This window comes from Natator depressus, chromosome 10 (assembly GCF_965152275.1).
Source record: "Natator depressus isolate rNatDep1 chromosome 10, rNatDep2.hap1, whole genome shotgun sequence".
Taxonomy (NCBI): domain Eukaryota; kingdom Metazoa; phylum Chordata; order Testudines; family Cheloniidae; genus Natator; species Natator depressus.
In genome coordinates this window covers 46,930,678-46,951,818 of record NC_134243.1, presented here as the reverse complement: position 1 = coordinate 46,951,818, position 21,141 = coordinate 46,930,678, and the positions used below count along the sequence as shown (strand labels likewise).

Sequence of the window (21,141 nt, the reverse complement as noted above, 5' to 3'; positions counted from 1 at the left end):
GCCTGCAGGATCTCTCTCCTACCTTTCCCTATGTCATTGGTCTGACACATACCACAACAAAGGGCTCCTCCCCAGCTCTGCACATGTCAATCTAGATGTCTTCAGAGGTCCACATCCTTTGCAACCAGCAGGCCATTCACCATATGGTTCTCCCAGTCATCACAAAACCTATGGATATTTCTAATAATCTAGATAATACTTAATCCTGCCATGAGTGTAGAGGACTGGACTAGATGACCTCTCGAGGTCCCTTCCAGTCCTATGATTCTATGATTACCCGTCTCTTCCCAATAACTTGGCTTACCTCCCATGGAGGAGTATCCTTAATGCAAGAGGATACGATGTCTTTACCTTGAAGGAGGGTCCTAACTCTGGGATTTTTTCCCTACACTCCAGCTTGGTGTTCTCCTTCCCGGAGACTTTCAAGCATGTTCTTGCACGTGGCTCACAAACCTGCTTCCTTGTGATCTGCCTCGAGTTCTGGTATTGCAGAATGGGTGCCAGGCACTACTTTCACTGCTTGTGCGATGTCGTGAAACCCACCAGCAAGCTATACTTCACAACCAGCTGATCATCTCTGTTCACACTCCCTGATCCCATCAACTGAGGAGAAAGTTTGCATTGTTACGCATATTCTTTGAATCTGATACGATCTTCAAGTCTCGCTTTGGTAATGGTGTTACCACAGTGTGGTTCCAAAGTTCTCGCATTTGGACATCCCCCTTGTGGGCTCTCTCACCAGTTTTCATTGATTCTTCATTTGCACCAACAGCAGGGTACTGACCTTTTAGTCAAAGGATAAGTGTTCAGGAGCTGATCAGACAGCTCCCCAAAAGTTTTTCACTTGGCAGGGTTGGTGCACACCGTTGGCAGAATCCTTGTGACGTCAGTAATAGCTAATGTTGGCTCACAGGAGTCTGGTAGCTCAACCATTGATAGATTTTTCTCCAGCCAAGACAACGTGCTGCTCTTTGGGGTCTTTCTTAGGGCTTGTCTACACTACCGCGGGTGTTCGATCTAAGATACACAACTTCAGCTACGTTGTGCAAAAGGGGCAGGGATGTTAAAGCATTGCCACGGCAGCACTTTAACGTGGGCTGCGTACGGGCTGATACCGTACCGGCTCCCTTTCACCCGTGTCCAGGGTACAATCTGGACTGTTGGACAGCTGTGTCCCCTCAGTTCTCCAACATGGGTTGCCTTTTACGCTGCTTTGCTGTCAGAGCAACCACTCCTGGCTTGCTCACACACACAGCCTCTAGCATGTAGACTACTCCCAGCTGAGTTAGATGAGTGCTCTTAGCTAGCCACTCCTGAATTATACTGCAGAGGGACACAAGCAAATTCCCAGTCCCAGACATGTCCCCAGAAATGTGCCCAGCTCTCTCCTTCTTGACAAGGAAAGCTCATAGAAAGGCTGTCATTTCATTAATAGAAAATAATATGCACAAATCTTGCTATCCAAATGGAGTTTCCCCAAACACTTCAATCCAAATACACACTGGTTTAGATAAAACAGGAAAATAAGTTTAACAACTACAGAAAGATCGATTTTAAGTGATTACAAGGAATGAGGCATAAAGGTCAGAAATGGTTACAAAGAAATAAAAGGTAAAATGCAAACTAATACCTAACCTAACAAGCTAAGTGAACTTAGAGCAAGAAGCTTTCTCTCACCATAGGCTTACAATAGTCTGGCTGGATTCCTCCCAAGCCAGGACCCCTCCCCAGGTACCGTGATGCTTTCTTTGTCTTTCAAAGATTGTTGATGCAGTGAGTAGAGATGAGGGGAGAGAGGTGATTTGGGGCCTCTATTCCTCATTTTTGTATCTTTTCCTCCTCTTTGAAGATCATCTCCAGCTGGAGTTCAGGCGACAGCCACTCTGTTTACCCCAGCTGTTCCATTGCCAAGATTCCCAAATTTCTCACTCACACCTTTCTTACTGCCAAAGAACGATTGCTTAACCAGGTGATAGTCCATTTGATTATGCTGCCAGCTGGCTGAGGTGCTGGCTAGCCTTGGTCTCTGGGCAAATAGTTTGAAGCTGTTTTTCTAAACTTGGAGCATGTCTCAGTAAAATCACACAGTAGAATCTTATAATTTTACACACAATGTTGCCACATGCATTTTACCAGGACAATACTGTTCAGCAGATTATGGGCTTTTAAATGATACCTCACAAGGCATACTTTGTACAAGAGTGATCATGGTTTTGTAAAAGTGGTGAGCATAAGGGTACAGACTGTCACAGGGGGCATTCTCAACAGCCCTTCAGCTTCACTCCAACAGTTTCCTAATTCACATGGGGAGCCAGGGCTCTCACCCACAGTCAAAGGCCCCCACTCCCTCCAGACATGAAAAAACTAGTTCTAGCCAAATGATCCAGGCAAGCACCTGAACTGGTGCCAGAAGAATCTGCCATTAACTCCCAGTTATTACAAGGGCTTCTTTACTCCATTTATGGACAGGTATTTCTATAGCATCCTTCCCCATTTGAATCCTCACATTGAATCCCCATGTGAACGCTCACAACAGGAATCCAGCAAAGCTTAGCTATGGCCACTAGGACCTCCCTTTAGCTGGCTGGAAAGGAGGCACATCCAAATCACTAGCACCCAGAAAGGGCAGGTCCCAGCAGAATGGCCTGAGCTGGCTGTAAGCCATACTATGACTATATTGCCTCTTTGCCCTAATACTTGGCCTCCAGAACAGCAGAGAGTCTCCTGCAGTGATAGCAAAGCAGCCACACAAGGGATTGTTTATGGAAAGCTTTTATTGTTAGTACTAAAATCAGATTGCTAAAAGCACTGGTAGTTGGGTCAGAGAACCACACTATAAGGAGGGTGGGCAGGTTGGCTCAGCCGCTGAGCCTGTAACCTCAGGGCACTGGTTTCTGGGCAGCCCAGCTCAGGAGCGACTGACTGATGGACTCATTCCACACAACAGCTAAGTGTTTGCACATCCCCTTTGCAGAGGTCAATTTTTGAAAGAGCCATCCAGGCTGTCCTACCTTCTGATCCGCTACAGCGCTCAGGCACACTAGCAGGGACAGCAAGGAAAAGCTTGCATGGCCGCTGCCCAGAGACTGTATGTGTGTCCAGTAGCAAAGTTGATTCCTTATTCAGACATGCCACTGCCGCCCTCCTCCTGAGTTACAGGAGATAAAATGCTGCTGATCTGCAAAGCTCATCCCTCCTGCAGACCAAGGGTTAGAGACTCTGGAATCAGCCAGGGCAATAAAAACATTTGCAAACTCTGCTCTGTCCCCATTAACTTGGGCCAAACACAGCCTCAGAAGCCAGAGCCATCTCATGGCAGCGTGCAGGGAGGCTGCAAAGGGCAGCTGAGAGCAGGGAATGAAGAGCTATGGTCTTCTGAGGATTTTTAACCTGACCCTCAGGAAACTGTTTCAATCTCAGACTTCCCCCACTCGGCGTGTTCCCATCTCTCTGCCCAGAGCTGCCAGCTCTCAGCTGCAGTCACCAGCGGGTGCCCCAGCAGCTTCCAAGGGGTTCGATACAAAGTCGCCCAATTGCTGGTCCTGAAGCTGCATTTAAAAAGGAATAAAACCCTGTAACCGAGCAGGGAGGCTGACGCCATGGCATCACCTTCACCATTTCATGGGGCGGGGGCTCTTGCGTCAGCTGCTTAGAGCCCCTGCAGCAAGCCACCTCTGAGAAGGGATCTAAGAAATAACGCAGCGGGCACGCCCGCTTCAGAGAAGAGTCACCCCAGCAGCTGCTCCCTGCGCATCTCCCTCAGCACGTGCAGCAGTAGCAAGCGAGCTGCCTTCTGAGTTACTCCAGGCTGAAGCGAGGACAGATGCCGTGCCAGACCAGTCATTCAGCCTTCACCCGCCTGGATCTTGGGGCAACAGTAGCTGTTCCTAAAAAGACAGGAGAGAAAGTCAGAGCAGTGAGAGGGCAAAGTTTGACAGTCAAGCTACCTGTTCCCTGCAGCAGGGGAAATACACTTTCTCCCATGGGAAGACTGAGGGGGCGGGAAGCTGGGAGGGAGGAGGCGAGTGCCAATTGCTTCCTAATAGAACTCAGATCTCAGTCCTGGCCAGATCTGGGGCCCCAGGATCCTGTGTAAGGTATCACCCACCCCAAGCCACCAGTCTGCTATCCTGGTGTCCATTAAGGATTCACTCGCTGCGGACCCACCATTCCTACGGTCAGTGATCTGGTCACACAACACATGCACAGAGAATTAGCTTCAGAGTTTCTAATTCCAGTGGCTGGCCAGCAATCCTACAGCGTGTGGGTGGTGGATGGGGCTTCCCCTTCCTTGCAGAACACAAGCTCTTTTATTCCACTTTTGAAAAAAAGCCTGATTGACCTTGACCAGCATAAGCCATCCGGGCTTATCCCCCTCCCATGCTCACGTTGGAGCCAGAGCAGAATTCTAACCTGTGCTTCTCCGAGCAGATGCCTGCCTCTTCCTATCTGCAGCAGGAGTTTTGCTCGTGGGAGACTCTTGGCTTGCCGAAGCTTTCCTTCTGGACCTGGCGTTTGGCTTTCTTGCTTCATTTCCCTTGGTGTTCTCGGCTCCTGGGATGAGCTCTTTCCCCTTCTTCCTGCCAGATCGTGTTGCTACCTTCTCTTGGCTGCTGCTGCCCTTCGAACTTCTCTTAGGCACCGGCTTTGTGACCTAGGCAGATGATTGAAATGTGCACTCTCAGTCACAGGGAAGCGACTTGAGCTTCTTCTGTACGTTTGAATGTTCAGGGGAACCAGGGGCAAAGGCTGTTGTGGGAAGTGCTGTCGCTGTTCTGGGATCGACCTTCAGATGCACAGGTTTAACCATCTGCCCTATGGAGTTTACTCCACACACATCAGCTGGGAGAAAACTGGGGCAAGTTTTAAAACGTAAGCTGCCTAAAGTCAGGCACCAAATGTGAACATTTGGCCTTGTTCTCCCTAAAGTTCTCCACCTCAGGAATGCACATCACCAGCTGTTCGCGCAGCCACTACTAACCCTTACAGTAAATGCTGAGAGAACATTTGGTGCTGTGCAAGGCAAAGACAGAGCTCACATCATTGGCTTTGGAGCAGGGACCGTCTACTACTCTGTCTGTACCGCACCCAGCGCAGTGGGGTTCTTGGCTGGCCCTTAGAAAGAATCATATTTATTATGATAGTGCCTATGTTACACAGACAGACAGAGAGAGGTATTTTGCAATCCGCCAGTCAGATATGCATAGGGATGTTTGCGGATTTGCAAAGTTTAACAACAAAGGGGAATAGATTAGCTGTTTCACAATTAACCCAAACAAGGGCAGTAGTACCAGTAAGATATGCCACAGCCTCGGGTCAATAGCAGCTGTATTTTGATTAAACGTTTTGCAGGGACTTTGCAGTTAAAAAAGCTGCATCTGTACCCACCCTTAAGACGCTTCCTTTCGCCAAGTTGCACAACTTCTGTTGTTCCAAAGACACTCCTTGATCAGCATGATCCTGGTAGCGATTTGTCTCTTACTGCAACATCGACATTTGCAGTATATTGCTCACTTTCAAACGTGAGATTAAATAATGTCTGGACAATAGAAGTGCGTTTCTTTAACCCCACCCCTGAGGCCAGTGGGCAACAGTTAGAACTGCCGAACCAGCAGAGACTACTAAAAAATAAAATAACCTGTTATTCGTGTACTGCGTTCATTTCATCCTGAGATGAGCTTAATGAGAGCGTGGGGTTGAGATCCCAGCTACCAGAATATCTCTGGGATGAGGAGCCTCTCTACAGAGATGTGTGTACAAACAGAGTGTAAAAACATGCACACATGTGCCTAGTGTCAGGATATGTGTAGTAAAGTGTCCATGACTTAGGGGGCTAGTTGAGAGAGGCAGTATTATCTAGGGAAGTGTTTAGAGGACAAGAGTGCGAGTTTGGATTCTATTAGTTTTAGTCCTGATTCACCGACCCCTAATGGCAACACATTGTAGAACAGAGACAGACCAGTTTTCTCATCTGGGAATAATGGGCGGCTGTGAAGGCTGAGGTGGTGTTTAGCTTCTTCCATCCAAAGATCCAATGACATGCACAATGGGGGCAGCAGGAGAATGACTCTGGGAGTAGAGGAGCCCCCATAAACACTGAGAGTTACAGAAGACATCTAGACTAAGGCTCTGTACCTTTGGACTTGAAGGCTCAGGGTCAGCATTCACCCGCGAGCGCCTCTTGCGGGACTTTTCCCCTGCAGAAGAGAACGTTAAGATGACAGTTTAACTCTGGAGGCAACAAAGGGGCCTGACTGCAGCTGAGTCAGAGGTCTAATCCCCAGCCCTCTTTTCCTCTGGGAAGCCATCCAGGGAAGAAAAGCTCCCACATCTGGTCTGGAAGCTTGGAGATGGTTCTGAGAGAGGTTGGACACAGCTGGCCTGGTTTTGTGGACATCTTGCCTGGACTACACATGAACTGAGTGTACGGAGGGCGCTCAGAGTGGGCTGGTTTGCATAGCTCTCCCTCCACAGAGCAGGTATAGCACAAAGAGCGACAGTGCTAGCTTCCCCACGTTCACATGCAAGGACACTTGTAGGGTACACAGGCCACTTGATACTGGGCTGCCAACAATAATGGGACCCTTGGAGACTCACTATCTCCTTTCACCCGGGCTGCTGAACTGCCACCCAGTGGTAATGATGCGTAACCACTACTGGATTCAGGGCAGTGAACTAGAGTTTGAGAAGAGTGTAGCTTGTTTCCTTAACCTTAATAATTCCACAGCAAGCGAAGGATCTCCCTGCCTCTCCCAACCCAACCAGAAGCAAGAGAACCCTGCAAAGCACGGAAGAGTAAAGCGGATGTTCACCTTTCGGGGCCATAGGTCCAGGCTCTCCCTGCAAAGGAAGGCAGAGCTTTTAGACAGTGCCCTAACCCAATCCAAAGGGCAGTTCAAACCCCCCCCATCAGGCATCAAAGGTCTCAGCAATGCTGCCAGACCCAGCAGAGGGGCACCCGTACATTAGCTGGAGCAACAGACAGTGACAGAATGGCGTCTTGGAGCAGCAATAGCTCACTCAGAGTAGTGTAAAAGCCCAAACGTTGGCATCCTAGACTTGGCGTCTGTGGTGTCCATTTCTTACAGGTCTACTTCTTTCTATATTAAGCCATATTAAGAGAGCAGTAGCCATTAGCCAAGAAACAGGAAGTCACATTCCATCTAAATTACATTAAAACAATGTAACATTGGGCTGTGTGATGTTATTGACATGAACTGGGACCATATAGATCATTGTTGCAACCAAGGTCCTGTAATGGCACCAAATCTTGTATAAAGGGGGTCAAATAAGGTGTCTAAGACAAGGTTATGGTTTGCTGGTTATGATTATGCTATCTGTATGTGTGTATCATTTTTGTAGTTGAAGTTATGAATATTGGCTCTATACCGTCTATATTTCAAACGTATGCTATGTTTCTGGGTGACACTGCAGACGAGTTGGTGTCAGCTCTGCCTAGCCTGCTTGATGGCCCATTAAGGACCATCAGTTATACAACTGACCCACTGAAAAAAGGCAGATACACCTTGGGACTCAGCAAGGCATGCAGGGACATGTCTATGGACAGAATTCTGAGGTTTTTCCATGCCCCTGTGATGGACAGCTTGTCTTTGGGACAAAGAAAGCAGAGACCACATGGCAAGAGACTATAAAAAGCTGCTGCAGCTCCTCCATCCTGTCTTCACTCCTGCTTCTTACTTCTGGAGGGATTTTGCTACAAACTGAAGCTCTAAACAAAGGACTGATGACCCATCCCAACTGTGGATGCACTCCAGAGACTTGATTTGAACCTGCAGTTTTAGTTTATTCTATCACTGTTACAAGCCTGAACCAAGAACTTTGCCATTACTGTATGTAATTGATTCCATTTAACCAATTCTAGCTCTCATCTATATCTTTTTCCTTTTATGAATAAACCTTTAGATTTTAGATTCTAAAGGATTGGCAACAGCGTGATTTGTGGGTAAGATCTGATTTGTATATTGACCTGGGTCTGGGGCTTGGTCCTTTGGGATTGAGAGAACCCTTTTTCTTTTACTGGGGTATTGGTTTTCATAAGCATTTGTCCCCATAACAAATGGCACTGGTGGGGATACTGGGAAACCGGAGTGTCTAAAGGAATTGCTTGTGTGACTTGTGGTTAGCCAGTGGGGTAAAACGAAAGTCTTCTCTGTTTGGCTGGGTTGGTTTGTCTTGGTGTGCACAGAAACCCCAGCTTTGGGCTGTAACTGCCCTGTTTTAAGCAATTTGTCCTGAGTTGGCACTCTCAGTTGGGTCCCACCAGAACCAGCATAGTTACAGGCTGTTAAGAAGGAGATCCTGTCCTAATAGCACCCACTATCACCAGATAAAGAAACTGATCTTAAGATGGTTAAAGAACATTTAATTTGACAGCATTCTGTCTGGCAAGAAATCACTTATCAATAGTTGTGGGTGTGAAATAGATTCATAGAGTCACAGATATTTAGGTCAGAAGGGACCATTGTGATCATCTTGTCTGACCTCCTGCACAACGCAGGCAACAGAATTTCACCCACCACTCCTGCAAAAAACCTCACACCTATCTCTGTGCTATTGAAGTCCTCAAATCGTAGTTTAAAGACTTCAAGGAGCAGAGAATCCTCCAGCAAGTGACCCGTGCTCCATGCTACAGAGGAAGGCGAAAAACCTCCAGGGCCTCTTCCAATCTGCCCTAGAGGAAAATTCCTTCCCGACCCCAAATATGGCGATCAGCTAAACCCTGAGCATATGGGCAAGATTCATCAGCCAGATACTACAGAAAATTCTTTCCTGGGTAACTTGGATCCCACCCCATCTAATATCCCATCACAGGCCACTGGGCCTATTTACCATGAATATTTAATTACCAAAACCATGTTATCCCATCATACCATCTCCTCCATAAACTTATCGAGTTTAATCTTAAAGCCAGATAGATCTTTTGCCCCCACTGCTTCCCTTGGAAGGCTATTCCAAAACTTCACTCCTCTGATGGTTAGAAACCTTCGTCTAATTTCTAGTCTAAATTTCCTGGTGGCCAGTTTATATCCATTTGTTCTTGTGTCCACATTGGTACTGAGCTTAAATAATTCCTCTCCCTCTCCAGTATTTATCCCTCTGATATATTTATAGAGAGCAATCATATCTCCCCTCAACCTTCTTTTAGTTAGGCTAAACAAGCCAAGCTCCTTGAGTCTCCTTTCATAAGACAAGTTTTCCATTCCTCAGATCATCCTAGTAGCCCTTCTCTGTACCTGTTCCAGTTTGAATTCATCCTTCTTAAACATGGGAGACCAGAACTGCACACAGTATTCCAGGTGAGGTCTCACCAATGCCTTGTATAATGGTACTAAAACCTCCTTATCCCTACTGGAAATACCTCTCCTGATGCATCCCAAGACCGCATTAGCTTTTTTCATGGCCATATTACATTGGCAGCTCATAGTCATCCTATGATCAACCAATACTCCAAGGTCCTTTTCCTCCGCCGTTACTTCTAATTGATGCATCCCTAGCTTATAACTAAAATTCTTGTTATTAATCCCTAAATGCATGACCTTACACTTTATTGTTTTGTCTTTATGGACCCCACTTACCTATTGTTTGTCTGTATGATCTTTGTCTGGTTCTTTGATTGTTTCTATCTTACATAATTAATTTGGTAGGTGTTAATTAATTAAGGTAGTGGGGTATGATTGGTTAGAGAATTTTGTTACAATATGTTAGGATTGGTTACTAAAATTTTAGTAAAATGATTGGTTACGATATAGCTAAGCAGGACTCAAGTTTCACTATATAAACTGGGGTCCAAAAGGAAATTCTTGGGAACCAACTCCAGGACACAGCCCCAGGATCAGAGCTGCCAGACCTCACACACTGCCAATCACAGAGTGCAGAAACTGGAGTCCCCCAGATGACTTGATCCTGACTGGCCAGCAGGGAAAAGTTCATCTGTTTTATTGGGAGTGGTGAGCATTGTATGTGTAGCACGTGCATTCTGTTTTGGTGATTGTTAATAAATAGAGGTTAAGTAGGATACTACTGTGTAAGGCTCTTTCACTGGTAAAAGACCCCATAAACCCACAAAAGATTAGGCCCTGAGTCCAAAGGGAATGAGTGTTTGCTCTGAGCCCAGAGCCCACGGAGTGCCTAAATTAAGAGGGTTACGCCTGAGCCCTAGGAACTAGGTAGACGTGGGTGCCCTCGAGTGTGCAAGTGACAGACAATTTTGTGCGGGTAACAAAGGGACAGACTTTATGCTAGGCTTAGCCAATGTCTCCTGGTGATGAAGAGCGGAAGGGGCTGGGAGAAGGCCAGAGCCAGATTAATTCTCTCCTGTGGGCCCGGGGTTATTAGATTTTCTGGGTCCCTGGGGGTTTGGAGTGGGCTCAGGGCTGGGGCAGGGGATTGGGGTGCAGGCTCCGGCCGGGAGGCGCTTACCTTGGGCAGCTCACCTTGGGCAGCTCCTGGTCGGTGGTGCAGCAGCGCTAAGGTAGGATCCCCGTCTGCCCTGGCTCCGCGCTGCTCTGCTCCCCAAGGTGGCTGGCATGTTCAGCCCCTAGGCAGAGGGGCCAGGCCGCTCTGCACGGTGCACCCTGCCTGTGCACGCAGGCGACACCCCCATAGCTCCCACTGGCTGCAGTACCTGGCCAATGGGAGCTGCAGAGCTGGCGCTGGGGGTGGGGGCAGCGCGCAGAGATTCCCTCAACACTCCCTGCCTTGGGGCCGCATTGGCGAGCCAGCGCTTGCAGCTCCAGGCCTGGGGTAGGGCACCAAGGCTCAGGGACCGGTGTTCAGCCTGCGGCGTGGAAACTTGCTGTGGGCTGGATGAAAAGAAGCAGCGTGCCACATCTGGCCCACGGCCTGCGGGGGCCCCCTTAGCCCAAGGCCCTGGGCTGCAGCCCCTAAAGCCCCTGCATTAATCCGGCCCTAGGGAAGACGTCCTGCCAGTCTCCTCTTACAGCGGGGTCCAGGCCCCACGGTAGGGACAGCAATCATGAGTCAAGCCTCTCTGAGTGCAAGGCCACCGCAGTTCATACCTGAAACCAGATGGTCCTACCATTGCCATCACGCAGCGACCTCATGCCAGGGACACAGTAACACTGCAGCCACTCCTCAAAGGCCGCGGTATCATCAGAGGGCTCCGGGCCGTAACCCTTCCCCCCTGGTGGGACACAAAAACGAGCATCAGGGAAAACTCTCAGGTCCAAGGTTCCCCCTGCAACTCCAGAAGTGAGGGGCTGATCTGCTGTGGGCTTTGCTCTATGCTACAGTGACCCCTGCTGGGGGCTGCAGCAATGCTCAGCTCCAGCTTTCTGAACCCTTCCAGGGGCTCCCTCTCACATACCCAATGTGGGATAGCTTGGAGATGGATTTGCACCTCTCCAGCCTGCACACACGCAGCTTGAAAGCATTCAGCTCTCTGGAGCTTGGTGTTTTTAAGGGATTGCCTCTATTTCCACACCAGCTGGAGACATCGACTGCTCCGATAAACCAAGAGGTCGTCAATTTCTCTCGTATCAGGCCTCACTCGTCTGCATTTGCTTCCCCACCAATGTCTGCAGCTGTCTGGCTCGCTCACCACAGTCAGTGTGCAATGCACTTAGCTCTGGTGGGGCGGAAGGGTCTGCTGAAATCCTCAGGGGAAGTCTGGGAAAAACCTAGAGCAGGCTGAAACAGAGGCAGATCCAAAAAGGATGCAAGAGAGGGAAAATAATGGATGGACCATGGGGCCTCTCCTTGCTTAGTCCCAGAGAGGAAGACAGGAACACGGAGTGAAGTCTGTCCCCTGCAATCAACCGTTGTGTAGGGAACACTGAGCAGGGTGACAGAACATGCACCTGCGCTCCGCTCTTCAGCCAACAGGGCCACCATGGGTCTCTCCTATTATAGACTTAACAGTCAGAAGTGACCCTCAGGATCATCTAGTCTGACCTCCTGCACATTGCAGGTCACAGAACCTCACCCACCCACTCCTGTAATAGGCCCCTAATCTCTGACTGAGTAACTGATGTCCTCAAATCATGATTTAAAGACCTTAAATTACAGAGAATCCACCACTGACACTAGTTTAAACTTGCAAGTGAACCAGGCCCCACACTACAGAAGAAGGCAAAAAATCCCCAGGATCTTGGACAATCTGACCTGGGGGAAAATTCCTTCCTGACCCCAAATATGGTGATCAATTAGACCCTGAGCATGTGGGCAAGACCTAGCAGGCAGACCTCTGGGAAAGAATTCTCTGTAGTAACGCAGAGCCCTCCCCATCAAGTGTCCCATCTCTGGCTGCTGGGGATTTTTGCTACTGGCTGATGACAACAGCTGCCCATTGAAATCTGAACGATGGAAGTAGCTTTGTAGGGGCCACTTGCGCACCCCACAGGACACGTCTGGTGTCACCCTGCCTCTCACGTAAAGGCCCAGCCTCCTCCCACTGGCATTAAATGCCCAGCCTGAGCGCTTTCATTCGGTGCCCTTGCTTCCTACTACCCTTGCCCCAACCCACCCGAGTAGGGCTCTGCCCTACCCCTCCCCCGTTGCGGAGCGTCTGCCCAGCTGAAGGCAGCAGGGATCCAACCCCAACCCCAACATCTCATTGCAACTCCTCCTGCTGGTGTGGCTGAGTCACCTCCATCACAGGCTCCCATGGCTCACTGCAGGGCAGGAACCCGGGGCTGTGCTCCCTGAGCTATCTCCTTACCCATGTCAATGACCTCCATGGGCACTGCATGGCAGAGCTCCAGCAGGTCAGGATTCTCCCGCTTTAGCTTCACTTTCTTGCTCAAGGTCAGGTCCGGACTCTGCTGGGTTTGAGAGGAGGAGATTCAAACAGGCAGCCCAGACACAGCCCAAGCCAACCCTCTCCCATGCAACCCTTCCCCAGCCATCCAGCTCTTCCTCCTCCCAGCAAGGGTCAGCCCACCCTGCAATCTGAGGTGCAACTTAGCACGTGCAGGCATACCTGAGTCAACTTGCTAATAGCCACCAGCATACACACCCAGGGTCCCAGGCAGGCTTGTATTCGGGTGCCTAGCCTCTCTGCTAGTTTTAGCGAGCCAGCTGAATCAAAGAGAGCTTGGGTATGTCGACCCGTGCTGCACTTACACTTCTGACTGTGGTGTAGACCCTACTCCAAGCCGCTTTGTAGCTGCTGGTCCCACCCAAAAACCAACCAGCCTAGTCCCCTCCCAGCTGTCCAGCCCTTCCTATAAGGCAACTCCTCCACAGCTGCCAAGCCATCCTGCTCCTCACCCCTCCCCCAGATTTCCCTTACCAGAGGTCTAAACCCGCCCTGACTGCTCCAAGTCAGCTTCCTCTCCCTCCACATGCTAAATGCTCCCTGTTTCCAGATGCCATGCAAAATTCAGCCCTGGCAGAAACAGGGCTAACTCCATAGACTTTGAAGCAGCTGCCCTCGCTGAGTGGGAATCTGACCTGCCTCTGTACAGTACCCACTTGTATACATCAGTCACTTTACCACTCCACGCAGGGCTGAATTTAGCCTGGCAGCTTTGGAAGGCTAAAGATCCCTTATGGCTGGGACGCATCACTGACTGCACTGCAGGTGTTTGTAACTTAACTACAGAGACAGGCCGGGGGAGGGGAGGGGAGGGAAGGGAGGAAGGCTGGTCAGACAAAAACACTATTTGGGCTTTTTTTAAAATAGCTACTTCCCCTCCAGAGGCCACACAGCACTAGACCAGAATAGTCAGATTTGGAGCCTAAACTACCGTGGTCCTCTTAGTTGTGGGTTCTTTTCACAGCGAACTAGGATCTTTGGCCCAGATCCCCAAAGGTATTTAGGCACCGAACTTCCCTTGAAATCAGTGGAAGTTTGGTGCCTAAATACCTTTGAGTATATTTGAGATTGGTCGGGGGAGGGAATGGTAAAGTGACTGAAATATGCAAGAGGCTACTGTACAAAGCAGAGAGCAGTCCCCCTCAGCAAAGGACAGTGCATACACAACACAGGAGCCATAGACGTATATGCCATGACAGGCAGTCATGGTCCATCTGGCTCAAGATTTGCAAACAAGTTTTACATGCAGCACTTTTGCAGAGCAACTCCTAGGAGTTAAAGGCAACGGAAGATAAGCAGACGTTTGCGTAGCATCTGTCCTCCCAAATGTGCTTTATAAACTAACCATACACATGCCGTATATCACACGAGGAAGCGAGTGATTCCTTCATGGAGGAGCCAAATGCAATCACTGAACTGTTAAAGCAAGTCTGAGTATGGGGAGGGAAGAAGTCCGTCTCCTTCTCAAGCTGCGTGGCTAATTGAGGAGCCAGAATGCAGTCAGCAGAGCTGGGATTTGGCGAGGGTGCTGGTGCTAACCTCCCTGCTTGGACAAGGTGCCAGAGGAGCTTTCACGACCACATGGGAACAGGCCCTGTCTCAGAGCTCTCCAGAAAACCACCCCTCCAGACCCCATGCAGGGGCATTGCCTGCTCCAGGCCTGACTCAGAGCCAACAACTAAATGGGCAGCACTATTGTCTGCACAGGTCACCCATCCAAGCCATGCACATAACGATTTGGCTGAGCATGGGGGATCTGACAGACTCCAGGCCATGGCAGTGTGGCCGCACGTCACGGGGGGTAAAGCCTGAAGAATTAAACTGAGATTCCCCTGTGAGAAGGGATTTTGAGAGAGACAGAACAGGCCCTGAAGTCAGAGTGTCTGGCCTCCTGATTCATGATGAGGATCCACCTCCAAGACAGCAGCCACTTCTAACAAGAACAAAGAGCAACAGGACCCAAACCAGAAGTGGTGGAAGTTCTAAGGTTAAAGCTACAACTTGTAACTGGGGCTGCAGAGGGTCCAAGAGCCACTGATGCCATCACACCCCATGTGCTGCGATCCCCAGGTGCTACAAGGTGAGCACTGAACCCTGAGTTCTGTGTGAGGAGCTGCAACATTTCTGCGCACGTGTGTAAGCCTTCTTCATCCTCCTCACCTGCTTCCGATGCTGAAGGGCCTCTAGCACCGTCCGAGCCTTTTCAAAGGGAGGGATCTTTAACCTAGGAGAGTCCATCTGTTACGTGAGGACCCCAACACAAATGCCAGCCAGCGCAAATGGAGTCCCGGCCTAAGGAGGGAGATTGCTTACGCAGTGGGTCAAAGCATTGGCTTTTCACCTCTGAAGAGCTGGATGCAATCTATGCAGTAAAACATTGGTGCATTCTGACTACAGCACGTGAGCATGCTGTAATTCAGCTCCCCAGGCAAGGTCCCGGACTGAAAGTGTCACTGCAGGCCAAATCTGAGATGCCCAGCACGTATAGGGCACTCAGAAAAAAAATAAAGGTCAGGGCTGTGTTGGTAGCGAGGGTAGTGCAGGAACTGCAAAGTACTCAAAGCTGAGGTGCACTGGCAGTGCTGTCTGTGGGTGCTTAGCACTGGAATGGATATGGGCTGGCTGCATTTCAGCAAGGGAAATGGAAATGGGTGGCCTACCAACAGTTTGGATCCTTACATGGTGCTGGTCTCATAGCTACAGTGATGGGAATAACAAGGTCTGGCTATCTACTTACTATGTAAAAGGGACCCTATACATGAGCACCTTATGCTCGCTAATGTATTCATCCTCACAACCCCTAAGGCAGTGCTAATATCTCCATTGTACAGATAGGGAAACTGCGGCAAACAGCAGCTAAGGGCTTGTCTGCGTAGGGAGTTCAGACCAGTTAACTGAAGCTGTGAAGTTAAGGCACATCAGTGAAAGTGCATCATAAACCCCCATTTGGAGAGGCTCATTCAGAAGTAAAGTGGCCTTAGTTTGCTGTAACTGAATCCTCCTTGGGGGTTTTATGTACTTGACCTCCCGTGCATTAACTTCACAGCTTTAGTTATTTCATCTGAACTTTCCTCAGCGTCCCTGAGTAAACAAGGCCTGGTTTGCTCCAGGTCACATAGGGAGCCTGGGGTGGAATAGGGAATTGGACCCACTTCTCCATTGGGCCGGCCTCCTCCTCTCTGCTCTGCACCCTGCTCACCTGTAGAGAATCTCAGCTCGGAGGTAGTTGCCAATCCCATTGAAAAACTTCTGATTCAACAGGGCTTCACAGATGGGCTTGTTGAAAGCCTTGTCAGACAGGTTCCTCAGCACGTTCTCCCTGGAAGACAGCAGGGCCAGTCAGCTAGGGAGGAGGGGCTGGGGAAATGACCACCTCACTCAACCTGTGATGTGCTTCCAACACAGTAACCAACATGTGAGGTGGGGTTGTTCTCCAGTGGGGTTTTCTGCTGAAGAAGGGTCTGCCTCCCAACACAAGCAGGGAGAAGTGAAACTAAAAATGATGGAGGCTATGGTCTAGCGGGCACAAGTGAAACCTTGGGGGATGGTTCTTATAGCAAGACTGTAAATATAGATGTGAACAGTCTGTGTAGGAGAGAGGAGGGGGCAGCATTAGACATCAAGAGGCGTTACAATAAGACCGGTAACGATAAAGGTAGAGGAGAAACCCTTTGGGTAAAGATACAGGGATGACCCACTGTTTCCTTAGCAGGAGCAGCACATGGACTTGCAGTTCCAGTGCTGTAAGCTACTTGAATTCAGCCCCATAGGGAACGGGTTCCCGGAATGCAGCAGTTATAAAGGTATTCGATTGCAGGGAAGCAAATTAAGAAATTGAGTGTGATAAGAGGAAGCATTAAAGACCCATCACAGCGTGAAGAAGGCTGGAGGAACAGTAAGACACATTGCCATTAAAGCATCAAAGGCAGTCTAAGGGTCCGCTGAAACAGATGAATACAAAGAACAAGAAGGAGCCTTTGAAGAGTGGCTTTATGAAGGGCTGCTCTAAGATCTGCACATAGAAGAACAAAGAGATAAGGGAACACCAACATGTAGAGTCAGGTGAGGCTTGCAGTGAAGAGACAAGGGTACAAGGAATGCTGCCAAAGGGAAATAAACATAAGTGGCCACACAGAAATGCACTGAAGAGGGAGTAGCTCATTCATCAAAGAGGAGAGGGATGAAACTAACAAGGACTCAATACCTGAGATACTGGAATCCTTTTATGCAATCTGCCTTTGACAAGGTGGTCAGGGAATTAACCAACAAACTCACCAAGCCTCTGATGACTGAATGGGATACAATTAGGGAAAGGAAGATTTAAGAATTTGAGGGGTGAAAAGATTGGAAGGGAAGCAGTGGAAACCCCAGTGCTCAGCAAATTAAAAACTAACCCTGAAAATCCGCTAATGAACGTACCACATGGTACGTGGGCGGGCAGGCACGCGTGTGTGCACCAGAGAACCCAGTGACCCCTTTCAATCCCCAACCTCTGTCAGTCTGTGATACGCCCTTCAGCTACAAATTCTACCTGTGAAATACAAAGTGGGCACTTTGGCCCACAGCCTCTAAGGTATTTAGGCTCTTCCAATAGAAGTTAGGACCCTCATTATCTTTGGGGACCTGGTCCTTTGTCCACCAAGCTACAAAGCCCCTCCTTGCCTGCCATGGGATTTTGCGGGTGTTAAAGTAGCTACAGCAGGGTTCTCACTCTCTTGCACTATTTCACAACTGTAACAGACACATTAAGAGTGAAACATTAACTTGGACAAAATAATACAAGAGCTCAACCAAAGCCCTCTGGAAATCTGTCGTAGTCAGTTAACAGGTCCTAACCCAGGGGATCTCCAGCTTTTTCCAGCCTCCCATTTTGCAGACATCTCCTCATGGACCTACCTCATTCTCAACCATTCAGCCTCCCCCTGCTTGGTTCTCAACATGCTGAACTGCATGGCTAGCAAGGTGGTCTGCATAGCCCTGGAGAGCCATTGCTGTGAGGGTTAAATAGCTCAGCTGTGCTCTTCCTTCTTGCAACACTTAATTATTCTTGTGCTGTTCACTTGTTATATAAGAAAAAGCCACACAGTAGGATGTTTAAACCAAGCCTGTTCCCTTATTCATAGCGAGATCTCAGGGAATACAAAGCACCAGACAAACCAGACAGTCTTCAATCCAAGACAAAGTTTCCATAAACGTGAGCTAGAAGTATCCCTGTAATGGCGAAAGACCCCATATTCTATCACCAGGCGCCACACAGAATTCACTGTTAGAACATTGTGTTTATCATTCAGCCCGTGTCCCTGCCCATTCAACACACACTCCTGGTCAGTTTCTCAAGCAGAGATGAAAGGTCATGGTGGATCTCACCTGAATTTCTCATACTCCAGCATCACACATGGCCCTCGGTCCAGCTGCCACGTCCCATGCACTTCCCACCGCCCGAAGCGCCTGAAATCCACGAAGCAGAGGGCTCGGCGCGGGCTCTCCTTGGTGTAAAACCGCAGGTGGGCATGTTTGGGCAGCTCGGCCCCGGAGGTGAGCTTGAAGCTGCCTGACATTCCAAAGCGGAAGACAAGATCCATGGGCTGCTCGGGACCGTTCTGGCTCTGCCCCTCCTTGCCCCTCTCTCTGCCAGGGAGCATATTCTTCTCCTCTTTGAGTGGCATCAGGGTCAGCTTGATCTCTTTGCCCCGCGAGGTGGCAGAGATCAGGTACGCATCGCTCTCAAACAGCACCTCTGGGTTCTTGCTCACTTCAGACTTCTCCACCTTCCCCGAGAAGATGAGCCCTGCGCATACTGTGTTGATGTAGCAGCTGGCCAGGTGAAGCTCTGGGCCCTCTGGCATCTTAGACACCTAAGGCAAGACTCAAGCATAAGGCAGAGCAGCTACTGTAGCACATGCATCTTACCAATCAGGGCGGGCAGCTCTCTTAGTCCCTGGCTTTGCAGGGCCCTCCTGGCCGGTGAATATGGACCCAACAGCAGGTGTGCAGGGGACAATTGCAAGGCTGAGGCTGTGGACAAGGATATCATGGAGAATGGGTATTAGGGATGGGGCCATGGGCTGAGCCACTAACCCATTCCATGAGGAGCCAGTGCACAGCCAGGAGATAGGCACCACCAAGCTGGCTGGGACCAGGAACAGAGATGGGCCCTGGGTCCCTGTGAGCCAGGAAGCTCCCCACAGGAGCCCCAGCACAGGCCCAGCTTCCCCCCGCAGCCAGTGCCCCCCCGCAAGCACAGGCCCAGCTTCCCCCGCAGCCAGTGCCCCCCCGCAAGCACAGGCCCAGCTTCCCCCCCGCAGCCAGTGCCCCCCCGCAAGCACAGGGCCAGCTTCCCCCCCCGCAGCCAGTGCCCCCCCGCAAGCACAGGGCCAGCTTCCCCCCCCGCAGCCACTGGCCCCCCCCAGCACAGGGCCAGCTTCCCCCCCCCCAGCCACTGGCCCCCCCCCCAGCACAGGGCCAGCTTCCCCCCCCCCAGCCACTGGCCCCCCCCCCCCAGCACAGGGCCAGCTTCCCCCCCCCCAGCCACTGGCCCCCCCCCAGCACAGGGCCAGCTTCCCCCCCCCCCAGCCACTGCCCCCCCCAGCACAGGGCCAGCTTCCCCCCCCCCAGCCACTGGCCCCCCCCCCAGCACAGGGCCAGCTTCCCCCCCCCCCAGCCACTGGCCCCCCCCCCCAGCACAGGGCCAGCTTCCCCCCCCCCAGCCACTGGCCCCCCCCCCCAGCACAGGGCCAGCTTCCCCCCCCCAGCCACTGGCCCCCCCCCAGCACAGGGCCAGCTTCCCCCCCCCAGCCACTGGCCCCCCCCCAGCACAGGGCCAGCTTCCCCCCCCCCAGCCACTGGCCCCCCCCAGCACAGGGCTAGCTTCCCCCCCCCCCAGCCACTGGCCCCCCCCCAGCACAGGGCTAGCTTCCCCCCCCCCCAGCCACTGCCCCCCCCCCCCAGCACAGGGCCAGCTTCCCCCCCCCCAGCCACTGGCCCCCCCCCAGCACAGGGCCAGCTTCCCCCCCCCCGGCCCCCCCCCAGCCACTGGCCCCCCCCCAGCACAGGGCCAGCCACTGGCCCCCCCCCAGCACAGGGCCAGCTTCCCCCCCGAGTACAGGGCCGGCTCCCTGCTCCAGCCAGTGCCCCCCCGCAGCACAGGGCCAGCTCCCACCCCGCCCGGTTTGCAGGGGGCCTGGAGGCAGTTACACAACCAGGCACCGCAGCAGCCCGGCTCCGCAGTCCCCGCCCACAGCCCCAGCACGGGGCCGGCTCCCCCTTTCCCCTCAACCTGCACCCCCCGGCCCGGCTCCCCAAAGCCTGTCCCAGCACAGAACGGGCCGGGGCACCTGAGCTCCCGCTCGCACTGTCCGTCGGCAACCAGAGGGTTAAACAGCCCCTCCCCCACACCCCTGCTGGGAGGGGCGGGGCACCGCGGGGCACGATGGGAGTAGTAGTTTCAAAGGGGAGCTCCCGCCTACAGGGTGGGGAGCGGTGGTCTCCAGGCCCGCGTGGCTGCCTGGGAGGGGCTCGGGGGCACGGGCAGGGAATGGAATTCTCCTCCTCCGCCCTGTGCCTTGTAGTCTATGGCTGGCTGGCTGGCTGGGGAAAAGCACCGCACAGGCCCCCACCCCCAACCATCTACTGCACAGCCCCCCTGCATCCCACTGTCCTGTGGCCCCCCCCAGAGCAGCTACCGCATGGGCACCCCTGCATCCCACCGCCATCCTGCACCCACCCAGAGCAGCTACCGCCTCAGCAGCACTGCTGCCAGCTTCCCCGTGCACTGTGCGGATGGGTCGCCTCCCTGCCCCACAGTTAGATTTACCAGAGCCAGCCTACAGAGCAGAGTTATTCATAACCTACTTGCTGGGCACAAGGTCACAACATGCCCGAACTTCTCTCATAGAGATGATTCCTCTCCCCACCCCAGCACCATTTAATCTTGCCTCCAGCATAAGCTTCAGAAACCGACAGAATGAAGCACACTGATGTGTGGTAGCTGTAGTAACTTTTACCCTATCTTCTACCCCCCAAGCTACTCTTATCCATGTATAACACTAAGGTAAATCTTACCAAGCTATTTGCCACACTATCTTACAACAGTTAGTTACCTGTTGTGTGACCTAGGCAGTGTGGCCGAGGTGACAGACCTCTGGACTAGGACTCATAACTAGTTTCCAGTCCCAGCTCCTCTGCTGGCTGACCTTGGGCAAGTCACTCCCCCCCCCCACTGCCTCAGTTTCCCTACCTGTAAATTGGGGATAATGATACTGACCACCTTTTTAAAGTGTGTTGAGATTTACTTCTGAAAGTGTGATAGAACAGTTAATAATAATACCTAACAAACTATTGTT

The 21,141-nt window shown here is 51.3% G+C and overlaps 1 protein-coding gene across 3 annotated transcripts; it reads right to left on the bottom strand.

Moving 5' to 3' along the window:
- Positions 1–1,709: 1,709 nt before the first annotated feature.
- On the bottom strand, positions 1,710–20,210 carry NEIL1 (nei like DNA glycosylase 1). 3 transcript variants are annotated; one of them, XM_074966025.1, is made up of 10 exons: positions 20,134–20,210; positions 18,167–18,654; positions 15,999–16,118; positions 14,960–15,023; positions 12,701–12,803; positions 11,040–11,164; positions 6,813–6,840; positions 6,136–6,197; positions 4,414–4,654; positions 1,710–3,887 (listed from the first exon to the last, which is right to left on the bottom strand). In XM_074966025.1, exons 2-10 carry the CDS (start codon positions 18,643–18,645, stop codon positions 3,841–3,843), a joined length of 1,269 nt encoding a protein of 422 aa, XP_074822126.1. In that variant the 5' UTR covers positions 18,646–18,654; positions 20,134–20,210; the 3' UTR covers positions 1,710–3,840. The 3 variants fall into 3 exon arrangements, with proteins under 3 accessions (XP_074822126.1, XP_074822125.1, XP_074822124.1); XM_074966024.1 differs by having other exon boundaries at positions 18,167–18,814; positions 20,134–20,186; XM_074966023.1 differs by lacking the exon at positions 20,134–20,210 and having other exon boundaries at positions 12,701–12,800.
- Between the last annotated feature and the right edge of the window lie 931 nt (positions 20,211–21,141).